Below are 27,051 nucleotides of genomic sequence, written 5' to 3' on the forward strand. Positions count from 1 at the left end.
TGTAATAGGAATAAAAGTGATCAAGAAAAAAAGAAATTAAAGGGAAAGTGTAAAACTAAAAAACTAAAATAAAAAAAATAAAAAACTGAAAGTGCCCCCATCTCTGTGTGCTCGCATGCAGAAGCGAGTGCATACGTACGTCGCGGCCACATATGTAAACAGCGTTCAATCCATACATGTGAGGTATCGCCACGAACGTTAGAGTGAGAGCAACAATTCTAGCCTCAGACCTTCTCTGTAACTCTAAACTGGTAACCTGTAAAAAATGTTCAAGCGTTGCCTATGGAGATTTTGAAGTACCGAAGTTTGGTGCCATTCCACGAGTGTGCGCAATTTTAAAGAATGACATGTTAGGTATCTATTTACTCGGCGTAACATTATACAAAAAAATTGGGCTAACTTTGTTTTGTTTTATTTAAATTCATAAAACTTTTTGTTATTTTTTTTTTTTAACGCGTTTAAAAATTGCTGCGCATATAGCGTGGAACATAAAAAGTTGCAATAACTGCCCTTTTATTCCCTAGGGTCTCTACTAAAAAGAAATTATAATGTTTGGGGGTTGAGAGTCATTTTCTAGCAAAAAAATTATGATTTTTACACGTAGGAGCGGAGTGCCAGAATTGGCCCGGTATGGAAGTGGTTAAACATTTACCAGAGTCTGATTTATTGGGCAGCTAATCTGCATGTCAGAAGTTCCTCCCACATTGAAAAATTGATAGTTTTAGGAGCATACGGCATGCCTGACTGTGCTGTACAAGCCTACATTGCATGCCTGGCTGTGCTGTAAAAGCCTACATTGCATGCCTGACTGTGCTGTTAAAGTCCAAATTGCATGCCTGACTGTGCTGTAAAAGCCTACATTGCATGCCTGACTGTGCTGTAAAAGCCTACATTGCATGCCTGACTGTGCTGTAAAAGCTTACATTGCATGCCAGACTGTGCTGTAAAAGCCTACATTGCATGCCTGACTGTGCTGTAAAAGCCTACATTGCATGCCTGACTGTGCTGTAAAAGCCTACATTGCATGCCTGACTGTGCTGTAAAAGCCTACATTGCATGCCTGACTGTGCTGTAAAAGCCTACAATGCATGCCTAACTGTGCTGTAAAAGCCTACATTGCATGCCTGACTGTGCTGTAAAAGCCTACATTGCATGCCTGACTGTGCTGTAAAAGCCTACATTGCATGCCTGACTGTGCTGTAAAAGCCTACAATGCATGCCTAACTGTGCTGTAAAAGCCTACATTGCATGCCTGACTGTGCTGTAAAAGCCTACAATGCATGCCTGACTGTGCTGTAAAAGCCTACATTGCATGCCTAACTGTGCTGTAAAAGCCTTCATTGCATGCCTGACTGTGCTGCTGTGCAGGGTAATTCAGAAAGTTGATGATTTACATAAAAGCATCGCTGTATCCATTTATTTCTCTGCCTGGAATTCTGCTTAGACAGAAAGAAGATGAATAGATTGCAGGAGATGTAATGTGAGGGACAGAACACTGGGAACAATGATGTCATATATATATATATACACATAATATTGTTACAGATGGTGGTTTGGCTCCAAGGAGATCCATGCGGCACCCTGCGCTCTGTACTCACCTCATGGCCCGCAGAGACAGTTTGTAGGCCAGGTCAGAGTCGTGGGGCAGCAGTGCAGTGAAGAGGTATTTGGCGAAGGTGTGCATGGGAACGCTCTCCCGGTGGATGATTTCTCCCAGGCCGCTGAACGGTCCCCCTGTAACAGAAAGCATTGCGTCAGCGACATTCCCCCAAACTCTGCATTCCTGACGGGAGAAGACAAAATAAGTCACTGTTCACATAGCATGCCGCTGCTAAAAGTAGAGCTTCACTCACCCAATCAACACTGACCTCATGCTGCTATCGTTCATAAATAGATAGGAAGGGAGAATAGATTTACTTGCTTTATACTTTTTTTTTTTACATTTCTTCAGTTACTTCCTGGTTGCTTGCCTAGGCAAATTATGTCATACATCCCGGGAGTCTTCAGGAGGGGGGGAGTGGTTTTCTGAGCTAAGCACTCCCTCCTGCCTCCATGCCTGAGCTAAGGGCAGGTGGATTCCAGGAAGCAAATGCTACATGAATCATTTGCCCTTACTCAAGATTGGCACGGGCAGAAATGCCGGGAGGGGGGGGGGGGGGTTTCAAAGTGATTTCTCAACAAAATAAAGCATGGAGACATGGATGGATGGAAGAGTTTGCTCTGAATATTGAAAATAAATTAAAGGGGAGCTCCAACCAAAACGGACAGCTCCACTCGTTCGCACCCTCCACTGCCACATTTGGCACTTTTTTTGGGGGGGAGGGGGGCACCTGTTTTTTACAGGTACCTGCTCCCACTTCTAGGTAAGATTGCCAATTGGCGATCTACTACATGTTTGACCCCTCCTCCTTCCCCCCGCTGCCTTCTGGGACCGGTGTGTGTCCCACAAGACGATGGGACCATCCAGAAAGCGCAGTGCGACTCACGCATGTGCAGTAGGAAACCGGCTGTGAAGCCTGAAGGCTTCACTGCCGGTTTCCCTTCCTTACAATGCTGGTGCCTGCCTCCGAAGCCCATTGAAGAATCGGCTCCGGTGAGGACATCGTGGGATCCCTGGACAGGTAAGACCATTTATATTAAAGGGATTTGTAGCTACTGACTTAATTTCTTTTTTTCAGACTGGATCTCTTTAAACAGTGTTTTTGGTGCTCAGATGAAGTAAAGATCCACTTTAAGGAGAGCAGGTGTGGGCAGGATGAAGCTCCCTCACGTTCCCCCATAGAAGGCTGAATCGCAACGACCGGTCACACACTGATGATGTTAGCATTTTGAAAGAACTTTATTGTTCTGGGTGTGCACACCCCGAAGCCCTGTTCTTCCTTTTCTTTCTTCAGGGCTTCTGGGATAGAACCAGTGGTGGGATTCAGCCAGTTCGCACCGGTTCTATGGAACTGGTTATTACATTTCTGCAAGTTCGTAGAACCGGCACCTGAGAGCAGCAGCGGTCATCGGATCAGGACAGATGTTCAAACTCAGTTGTGAGTTTGAACATCTGTCCTGATCCGCTGACCGCTGCTGCTCTCTGTTGGCGCTGTCTCTCTGCAGGGAGACGGCCGGAGCCCAGAACTGAAAGGGGGCACGCTGGTCACTGTGCATTGAAAGGGGGGCACGCTGGTCACTGTGCATTAAAAGGGGGGCACGCTGGTCACTGTGCATTAAAAGGGGGGCACGCTGGTCACTGTGCATTGAAAGGGGGGCACGCTGGTCACTGTGCATTAAAAGGAGGGCACGCTGGTCTCTCTGCATTGAAAGGGGGGCACGCTGGTCACTGTGCATTAAAAGGAGGGCACGCTGGTCTCTCTGCATTGAAAGGGGGGCACGCTGGTCACTGTGCATTTAAAGGGGGGCACGCTGGTCACTGTGCATTGAAAGGAGACACGCTGGTCACTGTGCATTGAAAGGAGACACGCTGGTCACTGTGCATTGAAAGGGGGCACGCTGGTCATTCTGCATTGAAAGGGGGCACGCTGGTCACTGTACATTGAAAGGGGGCACGCTGGTCATTCTGCATTGAAAGGGGGCACGCTGGTCACTGTGCATTGAAGGGGGCACGCTGGTCACTGTGCATTGAAGGGGGCACGCTGGTCACTGTGCATTGAAGGGGGCACGCTGGTCACTGTGCATTGAAAGGGGGCACGCTGGTCATTCTGCATTGAAAGGGGGCACGCTGGTCATTCTGCATTGAAAGGGGGCACGCTGGTCACTGTGCATTAAAGGGGGCATGCTGGTCACTGTGCATTAAAGGGGGCATGCTGGTCACTGTACATTGAAGGGGGCATGCTGGTCACTGTTTTGAAGGGGGGTACGCTGGTCACTGTGCATTGAAAGGGGGGCCCGCTTGTCACTGTGCATTGAAAGGGGGCACGCTGGTCATTCTTTTTTTTTCAAATTATATCTTTATTTCTTTAAGTTCAGTTACATATACAGTATATACATTACATTTTGGCTTTCAAGGTTATAATTACAAACCATTTATTCCCTTTAAGGAACCTTAGCCTTTCTTTGGCGATCTATTACCGAACCCAAAAACTCCCATTTCGTTCCTTTTCCTTCTTTCCCCTTTTTCCCCCCTGTCCCCCAAAAAAAAAAAAAAAAAAAAAAAAAAAAAGAAAAAAGCAAGGGAAAAGAATGGTGCACAGGTCTCTACACTCCTATATCATTATATATCTATCTTCTCCGCGCATGTTCTTGTCCTGTACTTGGAAATTACCTTTCTTCTGAATTAACATAATCTCTCCACTGTTTCCATTTCTTCTCATATTTATCAGTTTGTTGATGAGCAGATAGGACCAATTTTTCTAGGTTATGTATTTCCTCAACTTTCCTTAACCACATGTTTATGTTAGGTGGTTCAGTCTCTTTCCATTTAAGAGGGATACATATCCTGGCAGCGTTCACCAGATGTGGTATAATGGATTTTTTGTAATTTTGTATCGGTATGCTGGGGGTATGGAGCAGAAAGAGGGCAGGTTCTTTGGGAATATGACATTTCATAATTTCCTGTATTGACCTCCGAATCTGCTCCCAAAACTCTTCTAGTTTAGGACATTCCCAGAATATATGGAGCATTGTCCCTCTCTCTGTCCCACATCTCCAGCACAAATCTGTATTTAATGTAGAAATTTTATTCATCCTAACCGGGGTGTAATACCATCTGGAAAAAATTTTGTAATTCAGTTCTTGAATTCTAACGCAAATTGAAGTTGAGAATACTGACTTAATTATTTGATTTTCCCGTTCTAGTGAGAAAACAATGCCCATTTCCCTCTCCCATTCCTTCAAAAAAGGAGGTTTACGCCGTTCTACTGATGTCATTAGCAGGGAGTAAATTTTAGATATAGCATGTTCCATAATTCCATTTTGAGTGCATAATTTTTCATAAGGTGTTACCTCTTTATCATCCTGGGAGGGGACTTGCAATGTTCCCAAAAAATGGCGTAGTTGGAAGGCACGCCATAGATCTAGGCCGAAATGGCCTGAGACGTCTGTTAATTCCTCCATCGTTACCCAGCCTGTCTCTGTTAGGAAGTCAGATATTTGTATAATTCCTCTATCTGCTAAGGTCTTAAATTTCCTGTCTTGATATCCTGTCTCAAAGTGGGGGTTTCCTAGTATTGGATACAGTACGGAGTTCTCCCGTATTAATTTATCCTGTTTAAATATTTTTGCACAAGTTTTGATCGTGTTTCCTATAATAGGATGTTTCTTTATTGATACTGGTAGGATCTTATAACACCATGGGGCTCTTTTCAACGAGATCTCACATTGTGCCTGCTCTAAGTTTGGCCAGAGCTTATATTCTCTGTGTCGACACCAGTCAATCACTCTTCCCAGTTGAATGGCTTGGTAGTATTTCTTTATGTTCGGGACTGCCAGCCCCCCATCTGTTTTCGCTTTAAATAGATATTTTTTCCCTACTCTCGGACGTTTTGAATTCCAGATGAAATTCATTATCATAGTTTCAATCTGCATCAAGTATCGAGGTGGGATGTGTATGGGAAGTGCCTGAAAAATGTACAGGAATTTTGGTATAACACTCATTTTGATTATATTGCACCTTCCCATCCATGAATGCATTCCTCCTCTCCACCTTAGCAGTAGTAGTTTTATAGATTTTAGTAAGGGAATAAAGTTCAGATTAAACAATTGCGATATATTTGGTGTGATCGATGTCCCCAAGTATTTAAGGGCTGTCTTAGTCCAGTTCAATTTAAAATTTGCCCTTAACTGTTGTTGGAGTGTCCCTGGAAGTTCTATTCCCATTGTTTCGGATTTAATGAAATTTATCTTTATATTAGATTGAGTTCCGTATCTCTCCAGCTCGTATAACAAGTTGGGGAGTGATATAATTGGATTCGTGATCGAGAATAGGACGTCGTCGGCATACGCTGATATTTTATACTGATCCTTTCCCACGCTGATGCCCGAAATATCCGAGTTAATTCGGATTCTGCACAGGAAGGGTTCCAGTGATACTACAAACAGGAGCGGGGACAGGGGGCACCCCTGTCTCGTTCCGTTTGTAATTAAAAACTCTGTAGATAAAATTCCGTTTACCCTCACTTTTGCAGAAGGGACTGAATAGCTCTGTGTTATCCATTTTAACATTTTCTCCCCTATCCCTATATAGCGAAGGACCGTGAACATATACTCCCACCTGACCCTATCGAACGCTTTCTCTGCGTCAGTATTAAGCAGGACTGTTGGTATTTTATTTTGGTGTGTTATATGTAGTAAGCTCAATAGCTTGGTCGTGTTGTCCCTTGCCTCTCGGGTTGGGACAAATCCGACCTGGTCCAAATGGATCAACTTTGTCAGGTATTTCTGTAGTCTGACTGCCAAAATCTTTGTGAAAATTTTAAAGTCAGTGTTCAACAGGGAAATTGGTCTGTAACTTTTGCACGAGGTAGGGTCTTTCCCTTCCTTAGGGATTACCGATATATGTGCATGTATGGTTTCTTTAGGGATTCTATTCTCTGCCCCCCAGGCGTTGAACATATCCCTCATAAATTCCTTCAGGTGTGGCATTAACTTCTTGTAGTAATGAATAGTAAACCCGTCAGGTCCAGGTGCCTTCCCTACTCTAATATTTTTTATAGTTTCCATTATCTCCTCAGATGTTATAGGGGACTCGAGTATTTTACTCTCCTCTTCTGACAACTGAGGCATTTGTGAGGTATATACATATTCCTCCATCTGCGTTTGTGAGGCTGTTTGGGTTTTTAAGTTATATAATGTTTCATAATATTTTTTAAATTCTTGAGTTATCTGTTTGGGGTATACAAGTTTCTGTCCTGCGTCTGTTACTATATGTGGAACATATGTTGTCAGATTTTGATCTTTGAGTGATTTTGCTAATAGCTTCCCACATTTATCCCCTGCTTCATAGAAAATCCTTTTAGTTTTCTGGATTGCTGCTTTAGCTCTAAAGGATAAGAGTTCATTAATGTCTCTCCTTATTTTCAAGAGCTCATCCTTTCCCTCCGCTGATGGTGCATGTTTATGTTTTGCTTCTGTTTTATAAAGAGCTTGAAATAGATGATCTAATTGTTTAGTTCGCTGTTTTTTGATCCTGGCCCCATGTTTTATAAGAATTCCTCGTATAACTGCTTTGTGTGTTTCCCATATTATCCCTGGATCTGAGTCTGCAGTGGTGTTAGTTAAAAAAAAAAAGACTATCTCTGACTCGACCTCTGCCATAGTCTCCTTATCTTGTAAAAGACTTTCATTCAGTCTCCAGGTTGTTTCTCTCCTTTCTCTTTTGTTTGGTAACTCATAAACTAATGTAATTGGGGCATGGTCTGACCAAGTCACTGAGCCTATCGTTATGTCTTTTATAGCGTGTAATTGACTGTGTGGGATTAAGAAATAATCTATGCGGGAGTATTGTTGATGCAAAGAGGAGTAGAATGAGTAGTCTCTTTCTCTGGGGTGCATCAGGCGCCATGCATCTATTAATTGTCCTTCCTGTAATATTTTAGCAAAGTGTTTCCGCACCATAGGCGGGATTGAGGATTGGCCCCGGGATGTATCTTCTGAAGGGATCAGGGGAATGTTCATATCTCCTCCTATTATTAAATGTCCCCCCCTAAACTCATTGAGCATGTCCATGCCCCTCCTCAAGAAACCATCCTGCTTTATGTTTGGAACATACATATTAGCTAGTGTGACTTCTGTCTCTCGTATCGTCCCTTTTACAAATAAATATCGGCCATTTGGGTCGCTCAAAACTTGTGTACATTTCCAGGGTAAGTTCCTTGATAGGAGGATGGATACGCCCTTCGACTTAGCCTCCCAATTAGTCGAATGATATACTATAGGAAAAAGATTATTGTTTAACTTAGGGCATTTATCCTCTCTAAAATGTGTCTCCTGTACCATCGCAATATCTATCCTTGATCTTTTCAGATCATCTAACAAAATCCTCCTTTTCTCTGGAGTGTTGAGACCTTTTGCATTAATGGATAAAATCCGTATATTCTCCATTATAAAAAAAAAAAAAAAAAAAAAAAAAAAAAAGGGGGGAGGGGGGAAAACTTAGGGGGGGAAGGGGGGAGGAAGGAAAGTACCTTCTTGACCTCTCTACTATAGAGGGGTCACTATATAGCTTCACGCTGGGTTGCTCATCCAATCAATATTGGTTCCTTGAGCAATTTCCTAAATGGGGTTATGTTTGGGTTAGGTTAGAGAATAAAACTCTCCCCTCCCTCTCCCAACCCCCAACACTGATCATTCACAGGGTATTCCGGCATATATATATAAATAAGATTCATTAAAAAAAAAAATCCCCACCCCTAGATCTCATAATGTATTTGCCATCTACCATCTGCCCCTCCTCTTCTCCTAGTTCCTCGGTAGATCAGGTATTACCCGATGCTTCCTCCGCCCCTCCCCCCCGCCTCTAGGGCACCCTGTGCTCTGTCACCTTCTTAGAGACCACTGAAATTGGTCATATTGTGGAATGTATTTATATTCAAAAATAGAAGTTAAACAAAAACTGTGCTATTTAATAAATCAGATTATTACCATTATTACCATTATTACCCTTATTAGTGTTTTATAGGTTACAAAGTGTATATTATACCCCAAAAAAAAAAAAATAATGTTGTGTGCCCAAAACAAAAAAAAGAAAAAAAAAAACAACATACTTTCCCATACTCATAAAAAAAAAAAGAGAGGGAAAACACCTTCACTACCACTCTACACTCGTGTCTTATGTGTTTTAAAATTGTGCAAAAAAAAAAAAAAAAATATGACCTTATCTCTTATCCTCCTCCCAGGGGGGGGGGGGGGCGGGGTGCATCCATGTATCCATATACCCTCAAAAAAAGAAAAAAACATGTTGGAGCTGATTGCTTCAGAAAGAAAAGGGGGAACAGCCGACAAAGGGGTGGGGGGAAAAAAAAAAAAAAAAAAAAGTTATTGAGAGATATTGAAGAGAGAATTTTATAATAGCAGTATTTCTTCCTGTCATTTCTTCATTCTCTCGTTCCAATTGGATCCTCAATTTCACTTAGTTCTCTCAGACCTGTCCTTTCTTATTACCATGTCCATTCAACCTCCGTTCACGGGGTCCCCAGTTTGGGTACCCCATTGTTCTGGGGGAAATTGTAAGCCAGTCCTCCACCTGAACAGGTTCTGTGCCCAAGAACTCAAATAAGTTGGGTAAATCCGCTGGGGTACGAAGAACAAACATGTCTCGTTCTTTAAAAAAAGTCACTGCCAGCGGGTATCCCCATCTGTACCTAAAACCTTGTTGCTTTGCTCTCTCCAGCACTGGCCGTAGTAATGATCTGCGGTAAAGCGTGGTTTTAGACAGATCCGGGAGTATTTTTATTTTAGCCCCTGCGACTTCCACTGTGCCTATGTCCCAGGCTTTCCGGAGGATCTCCTCTTTCTGTGTGTAGTAATGCATTTTACATACTATATCACGGGGTCTGTTGGAGTCTGTATATCTGAACCCTGTCAGTCTGTGGACCCTATCAATTTCCATAGGGGCCGCAGGATGTGAGGTGGGGGCTAGCACTTTTAGAAAAATGTCTCTCACCTTTTCTTGTAAATTTTCCCCTTCCACCTCTGGTACTCCTCTCAGTTTTAAGTTCCCCCTGCGGCTCCTATCTTCTAAGTCTTCCATATGAAGTTGCATATTAATGGTGGCCTCTGATAGTGTCTCTGTGGTCTTCTTTATATCCGCTACTTGGTCCTTTGCTTGTGTGATCTCGGTATCTTTTAAAGTAACTCTATCTGATAATTGGACCATATCTTTGCGGAGTTCATGGATATCACGTTGGTGTGTTTCCTCAATCCGCATTATTAATGCCTCTATCTCTGCTTTAGTGGGCAGTGCTTTCAATAAGTCTTTGATATCTAGATTTACCTTTTCCTGCTGAATCCCGGGGTCGGCTTCGGGTTCTCTCGCTGCTGTCCAACCTGGGTTTGTCATGTTCCCCTCTGGCGGCTTCTCTCCTTTCTCCACATGCTGTGTGCACTGCACTCCCTGCGCATTCTGTTTGGGCTGTGTCCCCACACGTGCCGCCGCCATCTTGGTTTCCGGCACTCCGGGCAGCTGCTGCTGGAAGTATTGCTGTATTCCACCACCTGATCTCCTCTGTAGTTGACGCCGGTCTACTACCGTGCGATCGCTAACCGAGCGGGTCACTGGACGATTCCTGACCGGGTTACTTGTTTGCATGCCGTGTAGCTATGCCGTGTCGGGGCAGTCCGGGAGAGGGATTAGCGGGAGCTCCTACTCACACGTCCTCACATCTCTTCCTCTCCAAGCCACTCCCCCCCGCCACGCTGGTCATTCTGCATTCAAAGGGGCACGCTGGTCACTGTGCATTGAAAGTCGGAACTGGTTACTAAAATTTTTGAATCCCACCACTGGATAGAAAGGAGCAATGCTCTGTGCTGGTACTGACCAATCAGAATCACTCCGATACATCCCAGAACACCCGCAGAAAGAGGAAGGAGAAGAGCAGGGATTTTAAATCACCAGACTTGTTGGCAGAGGCTGCGTGGCTACTGTCTACTCATCACCCATGGAGGTAAATACAGTGTGGACCGAGGGTGGGGAGGATATAAAGGGTTACATTTTTTTTTTGCACAAAAAGGCGAACTAACCCTTTAAACTTCTTAAAGGAGGAGTTCACCTTTAGTTACGTTACTCCCATTAGGGTGTAACATGAAACCCTTGACCTGATCCCCCATTCTGACAACGGGCAGGGGATCCTCTCCTTGCAAACACGGCCATGCAGGCTCCGCCCACACAGCTGTGCAGTTCATTCACAGAGTTCTGTGAATGAACTACAACTACCTTCTCCACCACGGCAGACAGCTTGTAGTTCCCAATTAACTGTGATGGTGCTGGTGAGCCCTCTCATGGATTCTTCCTAGACTTCATTGACCTCCTGCCCTAATGAGAGGTACAGACAGATAGATGTACTGGGTGTCTGCAGGAGCCTGACACTGCACCAGAGATCTGCTGGTGCAATGCTCTGCAGGCTTCTTAGAAAAAAATTAAATAAATGCACATTATTTTACCTGCAAAAAAAAAAAAAGTGTATTTATTTTATTTTTGTAAATGTATACTTATCCTTTAAGCCTAACGCCAAGATCAGGCGCCCCCCTCCCCACCCTCTGGAGTCTTAATAAGAAATACCAGCAGTCACCTACAAGAAAGCTTGGATAAAACCTGTCCGTCTGCCCCCTCACCTTCCAGAAGAAGGATGCACTGTTTTCGCAGCGTCTGCACCAGCACCGCATCCAGCTCCAGTTCCTGCAGCCGGGCAATGATCTGCTCCTCGTTACGGCACACTTTGTCCTGGGCGTAGAGTCCTTCGGGCATAAGCCGCTGCTGCCCCATACCCATCAATGCTACTTCCAGTGCTAGCGACAGGTAAGACTCGCTGTTCTCCAGGGGGCCGCTGGACACGCACACGTGTTGGTAATTTGGACGCTGTGATTCGCTGAGCTCTGGGAGGAGAGAAAATCACGTATGGTTTGAGGACAGGCCAGAACACATGGTGACACCAAACCGGTGTCTTCTTGGGGATCCCCCACACAGTTTAGGGGGACTCTAAATGTATTAAAAAGAGCCAGTGAACTGTCCTTCAGACATTAGGGGGCCAGACTGTGGTCAGTGGGAGTAGAAAATGTCCTGGTGTCAGAGTAGACAATCCCCCATCTTTAGTGTCGGTGAAAATAATAGTGCCCCATCGTTGGTGTCAGTGGGAGGAATAGTGCCCCATCGTTGGTGTCAGTGGGAGGAATAGTGCCCCATCATTGGTGTCAGTGGGATGAATAGTGCCCCATTGTTGGTGTCAGTGGGAGGAGTAGTGCCCCATCATTGGTGTTAGTGGGAGGAATAGTGTCCCATCATTGGTGTTAGTGGGAGGAATAGTGTCCCATCATTGGTGTCAGTGGGAGGAATAGTGCCCCATCATTGGTGTCAGTGGGAGGAATAGTGCCCCATCATTGGTGTCAGTGGGAGGAATAGTGCCACATCATTGGTGTCAGTGGGAGGAATAGTGCCACATCATTGGTGTCAGTGGCAGGAATAGTGCCCCATCATTGGTGTCAGTGGGAGGAATAGTGCCCCATCATTGGTGTCAGTGGGAGGAATAGTGCCCCATCATTGGTGTCAGTAGGAGGAATAGTGCCCCATCATTGGTGTCAGTGGGAGGAATAGTGCCCCATCATTGGTGTTAGTGGGAAGAATAGTGCCCCATCATTGGTGCCAGTGGGAGGAATAGTGCCCCATCATTGGTGTCAGTGGGAGGAATAGTTCCCCATCATTGGTATCAGTAGAAAGAATAGTGTCCCATCATTGGTGCCAGTGGGAGGAATAGTGCCCCATTATTGGTGTCAGTGGGAGGAATAGTGCCCCATTATTGGTGTCAGTGGGAGGAATAGTGTCCCATCATTGGTGTCAGTGGGAGGAATAGTGCCTCATCATTGGTGTCAGTGGGAGGAATAGTGCCCCATCCTTGTGGACATTGAGAAGAACTTGTGCCCCATATTTGGTGTCAGGGGTAGGAATAGTGGCCCCTAGGCTGCAGTTTGGAGACCATTGATTTAGAATTTAACTCTAAATGGCTTGAAACTACAACTCTCATACCTGGCCCCTCCATGGCATTCTCATCGTCCACCCGGCAGGCCTCGGTCAGTGTGCTGAATAAACAGCCAATGGGGTCCAACGGGTGCCCCACCCATCCCTCCAGATTGGTGATTGTGGTTGTATTTCTTTGAATCAGCTCTGCAAAAATAAGACCGTATGATCAACACAACCTGCACTACAATGTGCATCAATGACTTTTTCTATTATTTATTACAGGCTAGGCACATTCACTTACTACCCTGAAAAACCCGGCTGTCCCCTTTACAGCAGGCACATGCCACCCTGTACCCACCACCCCCAGTCCCTCCATGGTAGACCCAACCTTCACCTTTCTTCTGCTGCTTGTAGATCTCCAGCTGCCGCTGCTGCTGCAGTCTCAGGGTGCTGATGATGGCGACAGCCAGGCGTAAAGCTTCTTTGGGGTAACCGTGAGAACGCAGCGCGTCCACTCTTGCGCACGCCGTGGGAACGTGTTCTGAACAGAAAGACACATAGTTTAGCCTCATCCTCAAAAACTTTCGGATTATCAATTATCTGAACTAATCAGCTTTACTGTGTTACCTGTGCCAAGCCACTAACTCCCTGCGTGCAGCATCACTGATTACCGGGACAATACATCAATCAAATGCACACAGAATTCAGGAAGCTGCGAGACGAATCTAGAAGGCAGCCCTGACCACCCTAAACTCATGCCTATCATATATCTACAGCGGTTGCCCATGAGAGCTTGTGTACACCCCGTGTATAGAGTGTCTACATCCATCACTTACCCAGCCATAGCGACTGCCTTACACAGCGTGTCTACATCTACCCAGTGGCTTTCCCCAAGAGGTTATATACCCTCTATCCACTAACCCAGTCACAGCTGCTGCCCATGAAAGCTTGTGTACACCCTTTACATAGCATATCTACATCAAATCACTCACCCAGCCACAGCAGCTGCCCCATACAGCTTATGTACACCCTGTGCACACAGTGTAGCTACATCTACCCAGTGGCTGCCCCTTAGAGCTTATATACCATCTATACACTAACTCAGCCACAGCTGCTACCAGAAAGCTTGTGTACACCCTATGCACAGTGTATCTACATCTACCCAGTGGCTGCCCCATAAGAGCTTATATACCATCTATCCACTAACCCAGCCACAGCTTCTGCCCATGGAAGCTTGTATACACCCTTTGCATAGCGTATCTACATCAATTCACCCACCCAGCCACAGCGGCTGCCCCATACAGCTTGTGTACACCCTATGCACACAGTGTATCTACATCTACCCAGTGGCTGCCCCTTAGAGCTTATATACAATCTATATACTAACCCAGCCACAGCTGCTCCCCGAAAGCTTGTGTACGCCCTATGCACACAGTGTATCTACATCTACCCATTGGCTTTCCCAAGAGCTTGTGTACATCCATTCATCACTCAGCTGCACTGGGGAGGCTTGTGTACAAAGTATATCTACATCCATCCGGCAGTTGTCCCTGAACACTTGTGTGCACTCTGAGCAAAGCTCATCTACAACCATCCACAGTGACTGCCTGACAGCTTGTATACACTCTACACACAGTGTATCTACATCCATCCAGCAGTTACCCCAAGGGCTTGTGAACACTTTGTACACAGTGTATCTACATCCATCCAGTGGCTGCCCCTTAGAGCTTATATACCATCTATCCACTAACCCAGCCACAGCTGCTGCTGCCCCTGACAGCTTGTGTACGCCCTATTCATAGTGTATCTACATCTACCCCCTTGCTGCCCCTTAGAGCTTATATACCATCTATCCACTAACCCAGCCACAGCGGCTGCCCCTGACAGCTTGTGTACGCCCTATGCACAGTGTATCTACATCTACCCCCTGGGTTTCCCAAGAGCTTGTGTACACTTTGCACACTGGTGTATGTACATCCATTTATCACCCAGCTGCACTGGGGAGGCGTGTGTACAAAGCATATCTACATCCCTCCCGCAGCTGTCCCTGAACACTTGTGTGCACTCCGAGCAAAGCTTATCTACAACCATCCACAGTGACTGTCCGACAGCTTGTATACACTCCACACACAGTGTATCTACAGCCATCCGGCAGTTGTCTCTGAATACTTGTGTGCACTCTGTATAAAGCATATCTACAACCATCCACATTGACTGTCCCAGAACTTGTATACACTCTACACACAGTGTATCTACATCCATCCAGGAGTTGCCCCAAGAACTTGTGTACACAGTGTATCTACATTGATCCAGTGGCTGCCCCTTAGAGCTTATATACACTCTGTACACAGTGTATCGACAACCATCCACAGCGGCTGCCCAAGAGCTTGTGTACACACTGAGCACATCGTATCTACGTCAATCTAGTGACTGCCCCTTACGTCTCATTCACATGAGGGGTAACAATTAGGGGTGCACCGATCCAACTTTTCTAGTCCCGATACTGATACCGATGCCTGGCTTCGCGTATCTGTCGATACCGGTAACTATAGTTTTATTATAACAATTGTGCATTCAAAATCTAAGATATTATGTAATCAAAGTCAAACTCATAATTAAAAAGAATAAAATGTAGCCACAAGGAAAAAAAACAGTTTATTGCTTGAACATACAATAGTAATCAAACAGTAAACCTGTAAAAAATATAAAGTGCAAAATCCTGACGTAGGTTCTGCTGCGACGAAACCGGATCGGCCTGTGGATCTGTTCATTTTACCGATCCAGCTATTTTCCCATTATCGAGGCCGATATCCGATCCCAATATCGGATCGGTGCATCCCTAAAAACAATCAGTGCCCCGTGTGGGGGTCGTGTTTACCCACACAGGGATTTACTGAACACAGGCAGGCCCATTCATGTCAACTGAGACACAGCGGCTGTCTTGAAAAAGACGCTGCCAACGATGTGACATCCGTGTGGTTGCACCAAGAGTGTATATCCTATATAGATCCTCAAACTACGACCCTCCAGCTGTTGCGGAACTACACGTCCCATGAGGCATTGTAAAACTCTGACATTCACAGACATGACTAGGCATGATGGGAATTGTAGTTGGGCCACAGTTTGAAGACCCCTGCTCTAAGGCCTCGTTTACACGTGGCGTATTAATGCATGCCCCGTGTGAATGAAGCCTTAGAGCTTATATACACTCTGTACATAGTGTGTCACCATCCATGCACTCACCCAGCCACAGCGGCTGCCCCTGAGAGTTGAATATCAGGCTCTCTCCATCCCTCTGGCAGGAGGGTGACAAGTAGAAGTCACTGCTGATTATTCTCTGAAGATGGCTGTCCTGCCAATGTAAGTCACACGCTTCGATTGCCCGCGTGAACACGGTTCTTCTGGGACGTACCAAAGAATCTGAAAAGGAAATGGGATGAGAACACTTCAAGAAATCACATGGAAGCTAAAATAATGAAAAGGAAAATTCAACCATCGATCGTGTTTTCTAATATTCCTCGCAACAAGGTGGAAAAGAAACTAAGTCTGTAAAGAATCACCCCCCACCCCATGACATCACACATACCAGCCGGGCTCCTGATAGGACATGCCGGGGAGGAGAGGACATAGGCAGTTTTGTCTCCATGTGTTGGAGCAAACAGCCAGATACAGAGTTGAAATACATATTTAGGAGCTGATGTAACCGCCAAAGGAGTTGCATTTCTGTCCAGTGCTCAAGGCAAGGATCAAGATTTGCGCACCCTTCCCCCACTGTTAATACATGCTGTAGAATGGGTGTACCGCCACACATCCATTCTTTGGTTCACTGCGTCCGGGGCAGGTGCCCCTCCTGCCCACCCCTTGTCCCGGCCCTGCGTGCAGCACCTTAACAGCCATCTCCTTACAGTCTCTCCTCTGCCTAGGGTCATCAGTACTTGCAGGACTGGGTTCTTTGTAGACACCTTCTAGATGGGTACACCCAATACCGGGACAGGTTTGTCCAGCACCCAGGGCAAGACTTCAGAACTGCGCCCCCCTCCCCCACTGTTAATGCATGCTGTAGAATGGATTTATTGACCTGTGTCCATTCTCTGTCCCCTTGCTCAGCTGTGCCCAGGGCAGCTGCCACTCCTTCTCACCCCTTGTCCCGGTCCTGTTTCTGTTCAACCAGCCTTGAGATTTACACAGCTCTACCACACAGCACGGCCCCTCTGGTGAACCTACATTTTCCTGACTGCAAGTATGGTCACTTCCCCACCCCCAGCCTGAGACTGGACAGGGAAGGAGCAGGGGAAAGACTAATGAGATCATTCCTCTGCTCTCTCCGCACTTGTTCATGCAGCAGAGCCCGAGAGGCCCCAAGTGAGCCGCCATGATTGGAAAAAGCTGAAATCCAAATAATATAGGGGCAGGGGTCAGAGCAGGGGTGTCCAACCTGTGGCCCAAGAGAGTTCAGCATGCTGCCCGGGCATGTCTGGAGGGACGCAATGCATGCACAGAAGCTACAGCAGTAGACAGGGACAAGCTAGGAACATGCACATATAGAGGGACGCCTTGGATGCTGTGCAAGCATAGAAGCCACAGCGGTAGACAAGGACAAGCTAGGCACATGCACGTATAGAGGGACACCGGGGATGCCGTGCAAGCATAGAAGCCACAGCGGTAGACAGGGACAAGCTAGGCACATGCACATATAGAGTGATGCCTTGGATGCCGTGCAAGCATAGAAGCCACAGCGGTAGACAGGGACAAGCTAGGCACATGCACATATAGAGGGACGCCTTGGTTGCAGTGCAAGCATAGAAGCCACAGTAGTAGACAGGGACAAGCTAGGCTCATGCACGTATAGAGGGACACCGGGGATGCCGTGCAAGCATAGAAGCCACGGCAGTAGTCAGGGACAAGCTAGGCACATGCACGTATAGAGGGACGCCTTGGATGCTGTGCAAGCATAGAAGCCACAGCGGTAGACAGGGACAAGCTAGGCACATGCACGTACAGAGGGACCCCTTGGAAGCATAGAAGCCATGGCGGTAGAAAGGGACAAGCTAGGCACATGCACGTATGGAGGGAAGCCTTGGATGTCATGCAAGCATATAAGCCACAGCCGTAGACAAGGACAAGCTAGGCACATGCACGTATAGAGGGATGCCCTGGAAGCATAGAAGCCACAGGGGCAAACAGGGACAAGCTAGGCACATGCACGTATAGAGGGATGCCTTGGAAGCATAGAAGCCGCGGCCTTAGACAAGGACAAGCTAGGCACATGCACGTATAGAGGGATGCCCTGGAAGCATAGAAGCCACAGGGGCAAACAGGGACAAGCTAGGCACATGCACGTATAGAGGGATGCCTTGGAAGCATAGAAGCCGCGGCCTTAGACAAGGACAAGCTAGGCACATGCACGTATAGAGGGACGCCTTGGATGTCGTGGAAGCATAGAAACCACGGCCGGAGACAAGGACAAGATTGGCACATGCACGTATAGAGGGATGCCTTGGAAGCATAGAAGCCACAGCAGTACACAGGGACAAGCTAGGCAAATGCACGTATAGAGGGAGGCCTTAAATGCAAGCAAGGTTGAATACCCCTGGGATAGATGATGCTGGACGTCATCCAGCCAGGAAATGAGGAAAGCTATATCTAACTTGCTGCAGCTTCTAATGCACATTGTGAGAAGCTCACAGTGTGCAGTGAAATCAGAGGAAGCCGTTTCAGTCCAGGAGAGGAGCCGCTACACCTGTGCAAGACTGAAGCCCGGAGCTTTAGGACGCACAGCTGGGTTATTTTATTTTCAAGCAGATTGTCAATTTGAAATGCATGTCTCAGAAAGCTCACCCCCTCCTCCTGTCATCTAGAAGTAGGTGACAGAGATCGCGCTGTGCCCGCTCATGCCTCGCGTCCTCGCTCACGTAACAAGTATTGTCTGAGTGGAAGGTTTAGACGGTCGGGAAGTTGGGAGGGCAATCCAATCCAGAGCCTCTAATCAGCCTCCTGTCCTCCTGGCAAGAGCCTGGCGTGCGGGGCAATCAGGACAAGAGCACCTAACGACGCTGCAGCTGCCGATTTGTGGCACTCATCAAGACGATCAGGAGGGGGCAAAGAACAGATCGAGACGCAGAGCAGCTCTCAGCTAAACCAACATTATCCATAATTCACACGTCTCCACTTCTGAATAACAATGGGGAGATAAATCGGAGGAGACGGCGACACGGAGGTTGAGCTGCGCTATGCACACAACTGGTCAGCTGTACCCCAATAAAATGTCACACAAAGATTTTATAAATTAGCGATGCTCAACTTATTATAGGGGGGTCTCAAGTGCAGACCCCCCCCCCATGTCCATAGGGCCACACAATAACTGGAGAAAATAAATCCTAACTAATGAAGTGTTTCCTCTATATATAGGCTGCAGCGGTATGTTCAACCATGACTGTAACACACCGCCGTACCCCGTCAGAGTACTCAGATCACAATAGGACGCTTGCACCCCAGCTCCTCAATTCAGTAAATGTCTTTCATTCTTTTTAATAACTGCAAAGCACTTTGTGTTTGAAGGAGGGGTGAGGGTGAATGAATGTCAAGATCTCCCCTTCCTCCGATTATTCAATCACAGAATGCCTTACATTCACTGAAGAGAGTGAATGAAGGAGGTGGAGTGACCTGCTGTGATCTGGGTATTCCTGCTGGAACTGGTAGCAATGTACATTCGGCATGAACTGCCATATACGGGATGGGGGGGGGTATTAATTAAAGTGGGAGATGCAAGCAGTGCTGCACTGGAGACACATGGTGCACGCTCTATTCGTGTGAATTTATTTTTACAGTGCGCACAAAAAAAAAAAAGTCAACTTTAAAGGGTTAGTTCACCTGTTCAAAAAAAAAAAAACATAAAAAGAGGGAATACCCCCCCCCCCCCCGATCCATGCTGTACTTTACCTCCATCGGTGGTGGGTTGTCAGTGCCCATACAGCCGGTGTAGTGGTCCAGGGATTGGAAATCCCCCCTCTTTCCACATCGTTTCCGGGACGGATCAGATCAATTCTCTGTGCTGATGCTGACCAATCAGAATCTCTGTTCCGCCCCGGAAACCCTGTAGAGAATTTGTGTTGGGAGGCAGGAGGTAAAAAATTTTCTAGGAGGGAAAATATGGGGAGGTGTGCTAGGAGTGGTGATTTTGGGGGGGAGTCGTGTTGGGATGGAAGAAAAGGATTTGTGCTAGGAGCGGGGATTTGGGGGGGGGGGGGGGGTTGTGCTAGAAGAGGTGATATGGTTGGGGGGGTTGTGCTAGTAAGGATGATTGAGGGGTATTTGTGCTAGAAAGGGTTTTGTTGTTTTTTTTTTTTGGGGGGGGTTTGAGGTGCAAAGATTTGTGCTAGAAGGTGGAGTTTTGGGGCGTTATGCTAGAAGAGGTGATGTGGGGGGCAGGTTGTGCTAGTAAGGATGATTGGGGAATATTTCTGCTAGGAAGAGAAATATTGTTTTTGGGGGGGGGGGGTATTTGTGCTGGGAGGGTAGAATATGGGGGGAAATTTGTGCTGGGAGGGGGGATTGGGTAAATGTGAGGGGTAGAAGATTTGTGCTACGAGGTGGGAGTTTTTTTGTTTTTTTTGTGTTTGGGGATGAGGTGCAAAGATTTGTGCTGGGAGGGGGGATTTCAACAGGTGGGGGGTGGATCTGTCCTGGGAGGAGGGTGAATTTTTGCTTAGGGGGTAAGCATGCAGATTCGTGTTAAATTTTTGGGTGGGAATTTTTGCTGACACATAATGCTCATACATTTTGGGGGGGTCAGCAGTTTGGCATGTTTGCCCTGGGCTCTAGATGCTCTTGCCCCGGCACTGGTGTAGCCCATTGGACTCTCTAAGACTGTCATTGCCCCTTTCTGGTCTATTTGATAATTTGGGACTCTGCTTTCATTGCGATGGAGGATTCCCCCCTCCCCTTAGCCCTATCACAGGCCCGCCTATTGTGTGTGCAGACCTAAAAGAAAACAAAGGGTGCTCACCATGACCATTACTCTGTGGGAGTGCGTTGGTGATGTTCGGGAGGTCGTTGCCATAATTCCCGTCCTCCAGCGGGCACACGTCCATGTCGCTCCACTTTTTCAACTGCCGAAGCCATGCGGCCTTCTCCTCCGGTTTGCAGTGAGGGTTCAGCACAATACATACCCACAGCGCCCCTAGAGAGAACACCAACCAGAGAGGGTATTAGCACTTCTGCAAAAGATATCATCTATTTGGTGAGTAGTGAGGATCCAATCAGGAGAGTCAATGCTTCAGCACTTCTCTATTCTCCAGAATATTTGCATGGCGAGATAACGAAGGGTTATGCAATTTAGGAATCCGAGAAACCGCCTATGATTCATTGCAGAATGGAGCAATCCGAAATGCACGTATTCGGGAGAATCAAAGTTGGCTGATTCAGAGATGGGTCGCTCCTCAATTCTGCCAAACATCAAAACCAGTTCTGTACCGACCAATCAGAGAAGTAACAAATCCAGCTGGGGAACGATCAGTGAAAAGATCGGATGCAAACCATGATACTACCAAAGATTTATGAATGTATTAAAGATGAAGTTTAGGGATGGCAATTTTTACACTGTTACACGGGTCCAGTTTGCACCAATGTACAGTATGAATATATACTATATTGTCAAAAATATTGGGACGCCGGCCTTTACACACACATGAACTTAAATGGCATCCCAGTCTTAGTCCGTAGGGTTCAATATTGAGTTGGCTCCGCCCTTTGCAGCTATAACAGCTTCAACTCTTCTGGGAAGGCCGTCCACAAGGTTTAGGAGTGTCTATGGGAATGTTTCACCATTCTTCCAGAAGTGCATTTGTGAGGTCAGGTCAGTCAAGTTTCTCGACCCTAAACTCGCTCCTCCATGTCTTTATGGACCTTGCTTTGTGCACTGGTGCGCAGTCATGTTGGAACAGGAAGAGGACATCACCAAACTCCTCCCACAAAGTTGGGAGCATGAAATTGTCCAAAATGCCTCAAATCTCCATTACAGTATGCTGACGTCTTAAAGTGGTAGTATCCCGCTTTTTTACACTTACCTACAGGTAAGCCTATAATGCGGCCTATAATAAGGCTTACCTGTAGGTACAATTAATATCTCCTAAACCGTGCCGGTTTAGGAGATATTTGCAGTGCATGCAGCTGATCATGCGAGTGGAGCATGCGCTCTGAAGGTCCGGGGGACCTTCAGTTTTTCTTGCCGGGAACTTGCCGGAAAATCACTTCTGCGCACATGTGCGGGAGTGACGTCATCGCGGCTCCGGCCAATCACAGCGCCGGAGCCGCCGAACCCAGAAGAGACACCGAGGGATCACGGCAGAGCCCGCAGCGATGTCCAGGGGTCCGTGTCGTGGCTTCGTTCTAAGGTAAGTAATACATAATGAGCTAGTATGCGATGCATACTAGCCCATTATGCCTTTGTCTTGCAGGGTTTTTTTTGTTTTTTTTTTAATTTTCGGGTTTACAACCGCTTTAAGAGTTCCCTTCACTCGAACTAAGTTTCCAAACCCAACCCCTGAAAAACATCCCCACACCATAATCCCCCCCTCCACCAGATTTTTTGGACCAGTACACAAAGCAAGATCCATAAAGACATGGATGAGCAAGTTTGGGGTGGAGGAACTTGACTGCCTGCACAGAGTCCTGACCTCAACCCGATAGAACACCTTTGGGATAAATTAGGGTGGAGACTGCGAGCCAGGCCTTTTCCTCCAACATCAGAGCCTGACCTCACAAATGCGCTTCTGGAAGAATGGTGAAACATTCCCATAGACACTCCTAAACCTTGTGGACAGCCTTCCCAGAAGAGTTGAAGCTGTTATAGCTGTAAAGGGCGGAGCCAACTCAATATTGAACCCTACGGACTAAGACTGGGATGCCATTAAAGTTCATGTGTGTGTAAAGGTAGGCGTCCCAATACTTTTGACAATGTAAAATGTATATATATTTATACATATATATATATATATATATATATATAGATATATAGATATATAGATATATAGATACACACACACACATATATATTTTTTTTTTTTCTTAATTTATAATTATATATATATATATTCATTCTCCAATGGATAGGGTGAAATGTGTTCTGGCAGTCGTTCCCAGTGCAAAGCAATGAAGCCTTCCCACAGGCAATATATAGATATAAAAAAAACGAAGGATTGCTGCACTTACAATTTATTAAAAAAAAAAAAAAAAAAAAAAAAGTTACAAACTATGCATAATGCGTTCCATTTTTTTTTTTTCCAAATAGAACACAATATGCATTGTTTGTAACTTTTTTGCTTTTTAATACATTTTAAGTCCAGCAATCCTTTGTTTTTAAATTTATTTATATATAGAAAAAATCCAAAAGGGGATTGCTGCACATAAGGCTACGTTCATATGTGGGTGTAGCGGATCGCGGGCAGAATCACCGCGATTCTGCCGCGATCCGGAAATCATTGCAAATCCCGGGAAGCAGACACCCCAAACGCTGTGCAATGTTGCCACGATTTCCGCCTGCTAAATCGCGGTAACATTTCGCATACAAAATCGCGGGGCGCATGACGCCCCAAAGAAGCTCTTGTACCTTTTTCAGGCGTCATGCATCCCGCGATTTTGTTTGCGCAATGTTACCGCGATTCGGCAGGCGGAAATCGCGGCAACATCGCACAGCGTTTGGGGTGCCCGCGTCCTGCGATTTGCAATGATTTCCGGAACGCGGCAGAATCGCGGTGATTCTGCCCGCGATCCGCTACGCCCACATGTGAACGTAGCCTAAAATTTATTGAAGAAAATGAAAATAAAAATATATAAACATGCCAGGAGTATACCAAAGCATGACAGTTTCAGGCTAGCATGATCAGATAGGAACACATCTAAATACAATTATACACATTTATATACATTTTAGGAACGTTTGGAATCAATTATTCAATCAACACAGAATGAGGGTAATATCTACATAATCTGTTCATTATTCACAGAGCAAGGAAGTGGTTAACGTGGTAGGTCCACTACCCGACATCTCGTCAGAAGCATCCAAGCATTAACCTAATATTGGAAATATAATACAAAAATTTTTTTAAAAAAATGTATATAAAAGATCTTTAAAACGAGATATTTGTGGGATCAAAGTTCAGTATATCTACAGAGACCATTCAATAGTATTCCTTATCAGATGGTAAAATATTATGAAGATATATACAAAGAAATTATATGAAAAGGTACAAATCCAGTCCTGAATTTATCCCCTTAGGATACAGTGTGTCGAAAGAATGGATCCACAACGCGTTTCCTCAATTTTAATTCACAGTGGCCTCCCCTTCTATTCTTTTGTATCCCATTGATTACCATAAACTTAAGCTGAGACACCGCAGGTCGCTTTTCTACAAAATGGTAATAGAATCAGTTTTTCCCTTATCGAATGCTTATGCCGGCCAATCCGCTCTTTCATTTTCTGAGTTGTCTCACCCATATAAAGTAGCCAACACGGTCACTTAATTATATAAATAACATATATAGACTGACAGATAAAATAGTCTTTGATAATAATATTATAACCTCTATGTGGGTGTGACAAAAACTTCCCCTTAACCGCTTGCCGACCGCCGCATGACTATTTACGTCGGCAGTCAGCCCCTCACAGGCAAATCGACGTAGTACTACGTCGCTAGCCTGTGAGGGTCTAGGGAGCGAGCGCGCGCCCCCGGAGGCGCGGTCACGGACCCCCCCGCGCGTGTGACAGGCGGACCCGATATCCACCGGTCACTCTGCGATCGTCGCTGCAGAGGGAGAAAGTCAGGCGGCTAGTGTAAACAAGCCGCCTGTCATTCTCCCCTGTATAGAAACACTGATCATACGGTTCTACTATGTAGGACCGTTGATCACTGTTCCTACACCTCAAGCCACAGCCAATCACAGTTAGAAGCACGCCCCTAGGGACACACACAGCCCCTCCCTCTCAAATAAAGTTAACCCCTTCACTGCCAGTGTATTTTTACAGTAACAGTGCATATATATAGCACTGATTACTGCAGTAATGTCACTGGTAACCCCAAAAGTGTCAAAAATGTCAGTCAAGGGTCCGATCTGTCCGCCGCAATGTCGCAGTCCCGCAAAAAAAAAAAAAAAAATCGCAGATCGCCGCCATTACGCGTTAAAAAAAAAACAACAAAAATGACAAATCTTTCCCTTTGTTAGTAAACGTGATAACTTTTGCGCAAACCAATCAAAATACGATTTTTGCGATTTTTTTTACCAAACATATGTAGCATAAAACAAATTGGCCGAAAATTTTAAAAAAATTTAGATTTTTACATTTTTTTGGGGGGGAATTTCATATAAAAAAATTTGAAAAAATATTGTTATTTTTGCAAAATTGTCGCTTTTTTTTGTTTATAGCGCATGATCAAAAAAAAAAAATCGCACAGGTGATCAAATACCACCAAAAGAAAGCTCTGTTTGTGGGAAAAAAAGGACGTCAAATTCGTTTAGGTACAGCGTCGCACGACCGCGCAATTGTCCGTTAAAGTCACGCAGTGCCGAATCGCAAAATAGGCCCTGGTCAGGAAGGGGGTAAAATCTTCCGGGGCTTAAGTGGTTAATCAGTTACAAGTTACATTGTGTGCAACCTACCCACTTTTTGGACCGGGCTTTTTCTGGCACTTTTTGTTTACACGTTTAAATCAGTATTTTTCGCTAGAAAATGTATTTATAACCACCAAACATTATACATTTTTTTTTAGAGACCCTAAGGAATAAAATGGGGGTTGTTGCAATTTTTTATGACACACGGTATTTGTGCAGCGGTTTTGCAAACATACACATTAATAAATAAAAAAAAAATAAAAATAATATTATTTACCCCAAATTTTTTGTAAAATGTGAAAGATGATGTTATGCCGAGTAAATAGATATATAAGATGTCATGCTTTAAATTTGCGCTCGCTCCTGGAATGGTGACAAAATACGGTACTTAAAAATTAAAAAATCTCCATAGGCGACGCTTTACATGTTACCTGTTATAGTTACAGAGGAGGTCTAGCACTAGAATTATTGCTCTCGCGCCGTTTGCAGCGATACAGCACGTGTGGTGCGAATATCGTTTGCAAATGTGTGTGCGACTTACGTATGCATTCGCTACTGCGCACGAGCACGAGGGATTCGGGCGTTTTCATTTTTTTTTTTTTTTTTTTGAGGGGTGTGAGAGGAACATAGCACATCGGCTTGTCGGTGCTTTTCACAGCGATGTCTCGGCTTCCTCTACAATTCAATCTGTCTGCGACTCCGATCGCCCCGAGTACAGGCAACGCGGGGCACAGAAGAGGACGCAGACCGGGCGTTTTCATTTTTTTGGGATTTAACTTTTTTTTTTACCACTTTTATTCCTATTACAAGGAATGTAAACATCCCTTGTAATAGACATACAAGATGACAGGTCCTCTTTACGGAGAGATCCGGGGTTAAAAAGACCCCAAATCCCACCTTTACCTTTAACAGCAAAAGATAAACAAAAATGTTTTTTGTTTTTTTTGATCTTTTGCTTTTTAACCACTTTACCACCGGAGGATTTTGCCGTCTTACGTCCAGGCCACTTTTTGCGATTCGGCGCTGTGCAACTTTAACTGACAATTGCGCGGTCGTGCGACGCTGTACCTAAACGACTTTGACGTCCTTTTTTTCCCCACAAACAGAGCTTTCTTTTGGTGGTATTTTATCACCTGTGCGATTTTTACTTTTTGCGCTATAAACAAAAAAAGAGCGACAATTTTGCAAAAATAACAATATTTTTCACATTTTTTATATGAAATTCCCCAAAAAAAAAATGTAAAAATCTAAATTTTTTAACATTTTTGGCCAATTTGTTTTCTGCTACCTATGTTTGGTAAAAAAATTTTCAAAAAGCGTATTTTGATTGGTTTGCGCAAAAGTTATTGCGTTTACTAAGGGAAAGATTTCTGCCATTTTTGGGGTTTTTTTTTTAAACGCATAATGGCGGCGATCTGCGATTTTTTTTGCGGGACTGCGACGTTGCGGCGGACAGATCGGAGCCTTGACTGACATTTTTGACACTTTTGGGGGTACCAGTGACATTACTGCAGTAATCAGTGCTATACATATGCACTGTCACTGTAAAAATGACACTGGCAGGGAAGGGGTTAACTTTAATGGGGAAGGAGGGGTTAAGTGTGTCCCTAGGGGCGTGCTTCTTACTGTGATTGGACATGGCTACTGGTGTAGGAACAGTGATCAATGGTCCTACATAGTAGAACCGTATGATCACTATTCATACACAGGGGAGAATGACAGGCGGCTTTGTTTACATCAGCCGCCTGCCTTTCTCCCTTCACGGCGGACGATCGCGAGTGACCGGTGGACATCGGGTCCGCCGGTCACACGCACGGACTCCACGGGCGCGC

The 27,051-nt window shown here is 45.5% G+C and overlaps 1 protein-coding gene across 1 annotated transcript in view; it reads right to left on the minus strand.

Moving 5' to 3' along the window:
• The window catches only part of ZSWIM5 (zinc finger SWIM-type containing 5), a 161,382-nt gene that overhangs the window by 16,665 nt on the left and 117,666 nt on the right, over window positions 1–27,051 (minus strand). The window contains exons 5-10 of the mRNA XM_082265259.1: window positions 20,619–20,792; window positions 15,857–16,033; window positions 13,008–13,154; window positions 12,680–12,817; window positions 11,275–11,535; window positions 1,599–1,734 (exon numbers count right to left, since the gene is read on the minus strand). Of these exons, the coding sequence (XP_082121385.1) occupies window positions 1,599–1,734; window positions 11,275–11,535; window positions 12,680–12,817; window positions 13,008–13,154; window positions 15,857–16,033; window positions 20,619–20,792 (1,033 nt within the window). The remainder of the gene's footprint in view (window positions 1–1,598; window positions 1,735–11,274; window positions 11,536–12,679; window positions 12,818–13,007; window positions 13,155–15,856; window positions 16,034–20,618; window positions 20,793–27,051) is intronic.

Source organism: Pelophylax lessonae, assembly GCF_965119305.1.
Source record: "Pelophylax lessonae genome assembly, chromosome: 8".
In the NCBI taxonomy this organism is placed as follows: Eukaryota; Metazoa; Chordata; class Amphibia; order Anura; family Ranidae; genus Pelophylax; species Pelophylax lessonae.